Below are 10765 nucleotides of genomic sequence, written 5' to 3'. Positions count from 1 at the left end.
AGTGCACGCAGACATTGAATTAAACACAGCAGCTAATGAAAGATACATGCAAGTTATATATAGTGGGTTATGTCCGGTATGGCCATCTCCAAATGTTGGGTCATCCATTGTCGAGCAAGGATGTGACAGAACAGCAATCAGGACATGGCATTCTCTGTCGGTTATAAGCAGATTTGTCTGGACAGACAAATCTTTCTCATAACGCTACAGACGAAACGGAAGGCAGGTACAAGCTGGAGTTTATTATTTCGGGCATCTTCGATACCATACCAAACATCCATATTGGAACAACAAACACACATCCATGAGGAAGAGCATGACTCAAACAAACAGGAAAAATGTCACAACGCGAGGGCGCACAGCGTCAGAGCGGCCCCAAAACACCCAAACCAACATGCTTTGCGACATCCCGGGCATAAGCCTAAGACTTCCGTAGATCCGCATCACGCTGGACATAACGTTTGTAACATTCACTGCGCCAGTTTCCTTGTGCTTTAATTTTTTGTTCATCCACGCCAATGCTTGCAGCGTGGGTTGCACCACCTCGTCGGAAGGAATGGATCGAAATGTCACTACTTGGGATACCGGCGTGATCCGGAGTCAGACGAAGTAATTTCGTAAACTGGCAGGATGTAAGCGTTGCCCTCGTTCCACGGTGAGAGCTGTACGAAAACAACGATTCTGCCGGAACCACTGAGTGGGTTCTGACGTGATCTTTTAAGGCCTTCATAGGACACAATCCTGGATCTTGGTTCGCGCTTATAGGAATTGTGATGGTTTTCCCAATGTGACGCTCAGTTTTTAAAACTGGAAAAGTTACGTATATTAAACTGCCTGCACACCTTATGTCAGACAAACGCAAAAACAACGGATTTGACGACCTTTGAGCAGGGGGAACAAATTCGAACTTCTCAGCAAGGAATAGAAGGCGAACAAGCATGCCAACCAGAAGGCGCTACCCATATCTGTAGCTACTAAATTAAGGTGCTGCCGAATGGCGCGAATGTGTGTCAAAGTGATGGGTGACTTCCGGTTCGGCACTTCCTGCCTTATACGACGAACACCATCAATTGCCTGCCTGACTGCGAAATGATTTAAGTCCGGCGCATGAAAGTTATGGAAATGATGCAAGCTGGAAAGACTTGCCACGTAATTCTGAATGGACAAAAATTCTAATTCGAATGACAATTCCGCAATAAACAGGCAGATTGTATTTACGCTGGCTGGAATCGCCCTCAGCTTACATTTTCTGCAGAGATTCAAAAAACGGTTCCATTGGCAGTTTCGTGTCCGTAACGTACTTGTCGCAAGCGACGTATATCGCAGTGTCCTCAACACTTTTTGCAGACCTTCCGTTCGGATACCTGGAAAGGCAGCATTCTGTAATTTTCAACTCACTCTGTCGCTTTTCGAGCACACTTTCCAGCAAGTGTACATACTGGTCTCCTGGCAAACGACTCAGGGCATCGGCGATGTGATTATCTTCGCCCGGAACATGTATGGCGCGCACTTTAATAATGAATTTGATTGCAGTAAAAAACAGTAACTTTAGCCACTTCAGTGCTTGCAGGTTTTTTGTCGTGCCACGATTAAAAATTGACACTGTAGTGCTATTATCGCTTTCAATGCATACTTCCGCTCCGCAAAAGTCTGGAGCCCAAATCAGAACAGGTAGACATGCAGAAATCAGTTCCAGGTAATTTATATTTTCTAAAAGTGAAACGTCAACATTCGAAGAGGGAGCCAAGTTATACAGTGTTTTAAGGATATCTGAAAAGTCACATGAATTCCAAGTTCCGGACAGCCATGTACTCCCGAAATATCCCCCAAACCCTGACAACGACGCGTCAGTCCGAATGAAAATTTTTGGTCTTGTATACCCAAAGCGATATACAGTAATACCGTTCAAATGTTGAGCAATTCTCTTCCACCATAATAGTTCATGCTTGATTAGAATTGTAAGTCGGGTTCGATGACTTACGTCTACCAGTGAGTTCATCACGTCAATAAACAGGCGCGAAAACATTCTTGCGCCATGAACAGCCCTAGCAGCAAAACACAAGTGGCCTACTAGCTGTTGTAATTGCTTCTTTGAACATTTTTCCTTTGAAAGCAAATTTTCACAAATTTGAACAATTGCTAGTAATTTATCTTCCGGAAGCCTAACTTTCATACCTACAGAATCTATAATCAACCCTAGAAACTGTATGCTTTGACATGGACCCATTACTTTGTCCCAACTGACAAGAAATCCTAGTCGTCCAATCAGATCAATTAAGAAATGCTGAGCTTCCAAACATTTTACGTAACTAATACCAATAACGAGAAAATCATCGAGATACGAAATAATCATGTACCCCTTCCGCCTCATTATTCTCACTATGGCATTAGGAATGCGGTTGAAAATTGAAGGCGCGCACGCCAGTCCGAAACACAAAAAATTATCAACAAAATACTCTTCTTTTTCGTTAAACTGCCATCGGAAACCTTGCAGCTGCCGGTGAGGTGGATACACCGGCACGCTGCGATATGCGGCTTTCAGGTCAACCACTGAATAAAAGCATCCTGCGCACGACAACTGCAGGGCATCGTCAATCGTTTGAAACGAAAACTGCTCTGGTGACATGTAAGAATTTAAAGAATTATCAGCTGGTCTGCTACAGTCTGTTATTGGCCGAAAATTGTCAGACCCTTTCTTTGGAACTGCACCAATCGACTGTATCCGTTTCGGCTTCGCAGTTTGTTTAGAAATTTTTCCCGCAGCAAGTTCTTCTAGGAAAAGGTTATCTAATTGTTGTTTAGCACATCCTGTTATTGCGCTTGAATAGTTTTTCGAATCGCTGTCTCTCACTACATTTAGATCCGGAACAATCTCGAACCCGTAACGAACACCTTTTAATTTGAAATCCTTATCAAAATCATCAACTGATTCATTTTCCCATTCCTTTTCATGCCGCGTAAGACTGCAGCGTAAAAACAGATCAGGATCGCAGTTAGAATCACTTGATTTCATACACGAAACATTTAAATCATGATTAATAAAAAGTGAATTATTGTTAAAATGTTGAACAGCTTTTGCATCATTCCACGAGGCGGATTCATCCGTTGCCGTTACGCAGGCCGGTGCCGCCATTATAACCGTGCTGTGGTGGGCCGCCTCCGTTGTAGGCATGGTGCGGCGGTCCGATTGGTCGGTTGGGATTCTTGCGGCACACTGACCATCGGTGGTTTCTTCCGTAGCACCACCGGCAAATGTGTGGGAGGGTGCAAGGATTTGCGTCACATTCGTGGTTATTGTAGCGCCAGCAAGCGACCTGGTGAGATCCCGGTGGTCCAAGGGGGTCGCGAAATGCCGGCTGGCCTGCAACAAAGGTCCGGTTTTGCTGGGGACGAAAACGGCTCTGCCCGTCGTACGGGCGGTTCCGAACATTGCCTGGAACCATTGCGCCCGAGTGAAAATGGCGATGAATCATGCTTAAGCAAGCGTTGAAATCATTGAGCCGCCATTTATGCCTTGCCGCATGAATACGAATTCACTGTCAAATTCTAGAATATTTCTAGGAAAATAATCTCTCTTTTTCGCAACCAAAAATTCCACATATTCTGAATATTCAGCCAGGATAGGATAGCTTTCTGGATTAGCAGCAAGTTCGCGAATCGTCTGGATGCAACCGTACAAAAAATCATCAAAATTCATCTCTAATGGGTCTATCTTCGATTTGTCTTCGCCTGACTGACCTTTACAATATACGAAAGTATGCGGTCGAGGTAAACATCTTGCCGGTTTTTGTGCCGAAAAATCTGGCGTAATATCCTGCTCAACTGACTCACCTCGGGATTGCGGGCGGAAGGGGGCGCGGTTGAAATCCGGTGAAGGACTTGGTGGATATCCCGTACGTCCAGTTGGTGCTGCCTGGCGCCCGGTGAAATCTAAGCGGCTCCGGTCGAATGCTGCTGGTCGTTCCTGGATCTCCACGACGCATGAGGCATCCTCTTCAGGAATGGTCACATTTCGACGGTGTGGCTTATCAGCTAATTTCTTCTCATCTGCTTTTCCAAATAAGTGGGCGCGGAGCTTGTTGTAGTCCACGATCGGTTTCACGATGGTGCGCAGATCATCCTGGCTCAAATAATCCAAATCTTCAATGGTTCGGACTCCCTGTTTCTTTAGTTCCGCAATGGTTTCCGGTGTAATGGAAACGGTAGTGGTAATGTCGTCGATATCCCCACAGGACAACTCTAGCCGTGGCACGGTGTCATCATCCACTTTTTTGGTGGTTTCTTCCGATGCGACGGTAGCTGTGGGAACTTCGGTGAAGTCTTTAAGACAATCTGGATTTGCTTTCAACGCAGAAAACAAGCGGTCGACAAGGGCATCTTTAAGGCCATCGCTTCGCTTTTCCAAAAAGATTAACCTCTCTTTACGTTTAGGAATGGTGAGTGCTTTCAACTGATTCCGATCCATTACGACAGTGAAAACCGAAAGGTCACCTGACAAAATCTTAGATAAATTCAAGAAAATTTTAGAGTGCACGCAGACATTGAATTAAACACAGCAGCTAATGAAAGATACATGCAAGTTATATATAGTGGGTTATGTCCGGTATGGCCATCTCCGAATGTTGGGTCATCCATTGTCGAGCAAGGATGTGACAGAACAGCAATCAGGACATGGCATTCTCTGTCGGTTATAAGCAGATTTGTCTGGACAGACAAATCTTTCTCAAAAAGAATCACCAGACGATGGCCAATGAGTGTTTACTACAACATTATCGACATCTCAGCCATCAACGCTTTCGTCGTGTATTCAGAAATGCCACAATTTGCCAAATCACCACGCAGGGAATTTTTGAAGACTTTGGCGTATTCCCTTGTAAGTCGGCATTTGGCGGCAAAAAGAGCTCAAAATAAAATTCTGCCGCGTTATCGAGAGGTGGTAAATCAAATTATTGGACCACTGGACAATGGGACACTGGCAGTAGACGCAGATGTTCAAGTCAACAGTTCCCAGCGCTGTCTGCCCTGCTTGAATGCGGAAAAGAAGAGAGACAACAAAACGAAGAAGCGCTGCAAAGTTTGCCAGACGCCCTGTTGTTACGATCACTTGTTCAACGTGTGCCCTGATTGCATGGAATGAATACTGTGTTGTTGAGTCAACTTGGAACCTTTTTGTACAGTGAGTCGTATCCGATTAGCATATAACTCACTGTGCGAAAAGGTGCAAAGTTGACTCGACAACACAGTAGTTTATTGCATTTCGTTGCATTTACTGCTTGATTAGTGCCTGTCTTTCTTTCATCGCAAGTAAATCTGGCGCACATGCCTCATGTCTCGCTACACTGTTTCTTTTGTCTTATCAACTTCTGCAATTGGTCAAACGTCATTAAAATAGAGAAAACGACTGGCTAGCAGATTTTACTGACCAATGGTATGCTTCTGGTGGCTTCCACCAAGAAAGTCAGCCTCGTTGCTGAAAACTCGTAGTCAACGAAGTGTTAATGCACTAATCACAAAGCCGAATTTTTTTCCGCTTGCATATATTTTCAGTCTAACCGTTTACTTTGAAAACTGAAATCCATTCTGCATATTAGTGCATAAGTAATTTACGGAATACTGAGACTGGCGCTGTTCCGGTAGGGTAGCTGCTAACAGTAAGGAGCTTTGTATTGAGCCCAAATTTGTACATGTGGAGTGAATGTGGACTAACAAAAAACGGTAGTTTAAAAAACGGTTAAAAACTTAAAGGATAAGAGATGGATGGGATATGGAGAAAGCGGAAATGGCCGCTCTCTGCTGTCCATCATGCGACGTGTCAGAATCAAAATGCGACATTATAATTAAGCGTACCCTACATCAGCCTTTGCTTTAAAACCTTGATAGGTCATATTAACTACTGAGCAATTTTGTTATGGTCGTACGCAATTACCGTTTGTAGTTGGATGGAAATAAGATGTTGAACATTGGGACATTTTACGCCTTGAGGTATTCGAAGAATAAGCCGGACATCCTTCCAGTTGTTTACCGGATAGCCATTGCCACCCGAACATAATCTTGCGTTAATGATGGAGGTGCGCCGTAAGTCCGCATTAAGCCGGTTGATCCAGGGGGCGCTCGAATCAACGTAACCTGGGGTTTTAACAAGGGCAGAATCTGATTTCCTTGAATATGACCCGACACTTACGCCCGGGTGCGGAATTTTATTGAAAATAATGCTACAATTCCGAGCGGAAGCCACCTGCGCAGAAACGAATGTCTCCGACCCACTTCCCGTTGGCACTTATAGCGGAAAATACAATCCTGTCTAATAATTTTCTGCGTATCGGTACAGTGAAAAATATAAATGCGTTGGCTACACAAAACTCTATACCACGGCGCGCCGCGCCACACTGCTTATGCGCAATAATAATGACGAAAATACTTTATTATAAAATCGAAGCAGCACAACAGAGACAGTCGACGTCAATTATTAATTCCACAAGGCTTATTCTACTCCAGTCTTTGCTGTTTGTGGCTACCGATCACTTTGGCCGTTTTCCCGTTCATTTCGGCCAAAGCTTTTCGGCATTCGTTCAGCTCGGACGCCGATTATTTCGGCCACATTACATTTCGGGCGACGCGAATTTTGGTTTCTTTGCTGCAGATTACAGAGCTGTTGCAGTGCAGGTTTAGGTATAACAAGTATCTTTAACTGTCATAGGTAGTGCAACTGTTGCACTACCTATGACAGTTAAAGATACTTGTTATACTTAAACCTGCAAGCGAGATACAGTACTAAACTGTCATCATAATTTTCTAATTATTTAAATACCCAAATTTTTAGTGTAGAGGATTTTCGTTTATAACAGTCTGCAGCATTGCACCTGCTTCCATAATCTGTTCGTGTCTCAAGCAGATAGCTTTTAACAAGGTCCAATTACCGGCATTCTTCAGGTGTATTTATCCGCCTGTATACACCTGTGGCACGTTTCGTACCAAAGAAAAAAAGTGAATCGTTTTTTTCTCTTCTTGTAGTCACAGTAGACATCTGTATACAAGCTGTAGACACCCTGTAGACCTATCGGTAGTCACATGGTTTCTTAGGATGTATACAGCGTGTCTACAACGTGTCTACAGGTTGTCTACGGATGTCTATCGCTGTATACAGGTAGCCTTTCTTAAATTCAGCTCGATGCTCTGTCTGTATACACCGGTAGTCATCTGTAGACAGCCCGTAGAACACCCTGTAGACATACTGTAGTCACCTGGTTTCTTAGGTTTTCTTAGGATGTATACAGGTTCTTTACAGGGTGTCTAAAGGTTGCCTACAGATGACTACAGTGACTACAAGAAGGAAAAAAACGTTCCAGTTTTTTTCTTTGGTACGAAACGTTCCATATATACCGCCTGGGGGAAAGTGTATGTTGCTCCGCCACCGGACATCTATCTCACTCGGCAAGCGGAAACTGTAATCTCATGAAGAAAGCCCCAGCTGATGCTGTCTCCGACTCTCGTTTAAATTGATTGTGGAACTTTCTTGAATTCCTGTGACTGTGCCGTTGGATGAGTGCCAGCCAACATGCGACGGCACAGGATCATTAACTTCGGTCTCATAAACTCGTGTGTATACAGTATTAACGGTCAGTTTCACTTTGGCGTCACAATCGCGAGTAAAGCTGAAGCAGCCAACGAGTGCACCGTCGCTCCAGACTCCAGTTCACCGCATTTTTGAAGCCAAGTACGTATATCAGTTTTGAGTTGCAACATGAACGCTACGTTAAATAATATCACGACAAACGCTTCCGTTGCCGCCGTCCCGTCGACTGCCGACTGGAATTACCCGGCGGTTTCCAGCTTGATCTGGTTCATTCTGCAACTTGTTCTCAATGTGTCCATGCTGCTTTTCCTTGTTCGACACAAAACGTTGCGCACCGGATTTAACGTGTATCTCATTGGGCTTCTGTCAACAAATGTATTCTTCGCTGTTGGGGTATATCCATCGGAGATTCTGGAGGCGCTGTACGGGCGCTGGTGGATGCCCAGAGGGACCTGCAGTTTATTCATTTACTGTATCTGGGTGATGGCCGGCGTGGCAATGCACATGCACGTTCTCATCACCGTCAATCGTCTGTGGGCGCTGACCTTTCCGTTGTCTTACCGGAATCGGCACAACACTAAAGTGGCGTGTCTGCTTGCGGTCGGCATGGTAGCGTATGTGCATATCGTATGCTTTCCCATTTTCCTAATCGACGAATTGTACTATCGGCCGGCACCGGGAGAGTTTGGCTGCTATTTAAACGCGGCTGAACAGACGGTGTATGCACTTGCAACTGACATGGTGGCGTTTAATTTGCCCGTGGTAATAGTACTGTTTTCTTATCCCTACATTCTGTACAAATTTCTTCGCCGGCGGCGGGCGAGAACTGCAGCATCTACAGCATCGCCGATGCCGATCGACGGATCCCATAACCAGGCTAACTCTAACAAAGTACGTACAAGGCTGTCCGGAAATGTAACACGTAAAGCTACAGCTAGTGCATACTGTGTGTACCGTTGGCAGTTGAATGGTGGCCACTACATTACAAGAACGATGAATAATTATGCTTTGTATTGCAATGCTGTATATTCCACCTCCAATATTATACTTTACAGTTTTTAACTATTTTTACAATTATTGTTGTAATCGATAGAATTCTCTCGATATTCATTTTTAAACCCAGATTTGGGGTGTACTAGCCATGCCTGATTCATGTAAAGAGTGAACAGCGTGGCGTGGCGCGCCGTAGTATGGTGTGCGGCGTTAGTGGTTTTCGCTGTTTTGATGCGCGCAAAATATTTCCTGACAAATTTGTACGTTCAGTTTTGCGTGAGCGCGGTGTTGAACTTACAGTACAGACTTCAGCACATTTTGTGAAGCAGCTATACTTACAAAGGCAATATACAAAGGTTACTATTCTACAGATAGCACCAGCAAGCAGCCAGCCAACAACCGCTACCAGCCACAAGAACGACGGCTCCGTTCGCCCTTTCCTGATCCTGACGCTGCTGACGTGTAGTATAGCGATATGCTGGGCCCCTGCTCAACTATACTTTACACTGGACGGTTTTATGGAGGCCGGTTTTATGAGCGTCAGCTCCAGTTTAATCCAGTTGAAGAAAGCAGCCCTGTTTTTGTATCCGATGCAGGCTATCTTGGATCCCATTGTTTTTGCGCTGTCATTAAGCAATCTTCGTTCTGTCATTCTAAAGTGGTGGGATAAAAGTGCCGCCCCGAGGGGGCGTGCTCTTATGGCTCCTTAAAGACACTCCCAATATTGGCACGAAATATCGGCGCGGAAAGATTTTCTCTTGGCTCGCTGGTTTCTTGTGCATGTTGTACCATGACGGATTTGACTATATGGAAAGGTTTACTACATTTGCTTTAGCTTAAGTTTTTGAAAGATTGGTAATGAAAACCGGAAAACTGAAAACTGTTATAAAAAGCATATATTACGTATATCGTTCATATTGGTGTAAGTGTCGTCGATATATAAGTATCTGTATACAGTATCACAAAAAATCTCTACATGTAAGGCAAGTAGTCGCAGTTGTGTTGAAAAATCTCTAAGAAACGCACTAAGAAGCTTAAGAAGACAAAGAAACAAAAAAAGTAAGAACTAGGAAAGTGCACTCGCTTCTGGCGGGCACTGCATGACCGAAGCGTAGCGGCAAATTTATACGATTATGAAGTATGCAAAGATAAGTCACGGTGAGGTCTCCCTGACATATAAATAATCCGCTGTTCTCGGAACATGGCAAAAATTTTGGAAGAGTCATTTTTGCCGGGCTTATTGAAAAATTTCTCCAAAGCCTACTTCGAGGAAAATTATTGCTGTCTCAGTTACGGCAACTGCCGACGGATGCATGAGTTCACCATCTGTAGCCGTTTTCTTGACAACGTTTTCTGTAGACGTTTTCTAGACGTTTAATGCAGTTTCCAAATTTCACCTTTGACGAATCGGGTATCTTCAAGTATTGTTTGTTTTACCCGGTTACCATTCGAGTAGATGACGGTAACTTCCCGACGAAATACTTGCTCGTTTGCACCGAGCGCGAAGCGCGAGTTGCTGCAATTAACTGATCGTCAAGAGCATAAATTTGTCTGACGCCACGAAGAGCGTCACGGCTTACTTTTCCAATTCCACAAACCCAGTACCACTAATCAGTGGTATTGGCGCCCGCGCTCGTGCCATAATGTGGTTAACAACCACAGCTAGTTTTCTACACCAAGTGATTGTAATGCGGTTTGATAGCTTGCCCATGCCGGTATTGCGCTTGTGCCACTGAGCAGTTGTTACGTACTTCCGGGCTGTGTATTCAAATTCATGGAGCGGTTCAAGCATTCAGAGTTATTTTAGCAGCAAATTGTGTAATGGTAGAAGGATACTGCTGTATAGGTAACCAAAAAAAGAACTCATGGTTGTCGCAAGCCACAAGTATAAACTGACTTGCACCTTTAAGGTTTTCAAGTAGGGTGGTGGTGACCGATGAGCCAATGCAATCGTTTACGTATGGACCGGTATGGTGTAAAAACAGGAACGCAAAATGAAAACTTAGAATTACATATTTCAGAGAAATATATCTCTGAAACGTCAATAGGCAAAACAGCAATTGCATCTGCATACAGCTACCGCGCCTTCGGACACTTTATAAAGAGGGACGGTGGCCTATGGATGCCACATATCACATTTTACACCGACGTTCGTGGCGTTCACCGACGGACACCGCGGTCTGCAAGCGCCCTGAGTAT

General features: G+C 44.4%; 1 protein-coding gene across 1 annotated transcript; it reads left to right on the top strand.

Annotated features, from left to right (window-relative positions):
- The first annotated feature begins 7741 nt into the window (after positions 1-7741).
- Positions 7742-9276, top strand: LOC129601622 (5-hydroxytryptamine receptor 6-like). The gene is made up of 2 exons (XM_055500482.1): positions 7742-8464; positions 8938-9276. The coding sequence occupies exons 1-2, from the start codon at positions 7742-7744 to the stop codon at positions 9274-9276; spliced, it is 1062 nt and encodes a 353-aa protein (XP_055356457.1).
- The last annotated feature ends 1489 nt before the right edge of the window (positions 9277-10765 follow it).

Source organism: Paramacrobiotus metropolitanus, unplaced genomic scaffold, assembly GCF_019649055.1.
Source record: "Paramacrobiotus metropolitanus isolate TYO unplaced genomic scaffold, Prichtersi_v1.0 Parri_scaffold0000257, whole genome shotgun sequence".
Classification (NCBI taxonomy): Eukaryota; Metazoa; Tardigrada; class Eutardigrada; order Parachela; family Macrobiotidae; genus Paramacrobiotus; species Paramacrobiotus metropolitanus.
The sequence above is the reverse complement of the archived record's forward strand: the minus strand, read 5'-3'. Positions and strand labels throughout refer to the sequence as shown.

Bases quoted from the DNA above. Each gene is read 5' to 3' on its own strand.
- LOC129601622 (XM_055500482.1), top strand. From the start codon at position 7,742: ATGAACGCTACGTTAAATAATATCACGACAAACGCTTCCGTTGCCGCC. The intron at 8,465-8,937 runs GTACGTACAAGG...ACTATTCTACAG, and splicing joins ACCAGGCTAACTCTAACAAA to ATAGCACCAGCAAGCAGCCA.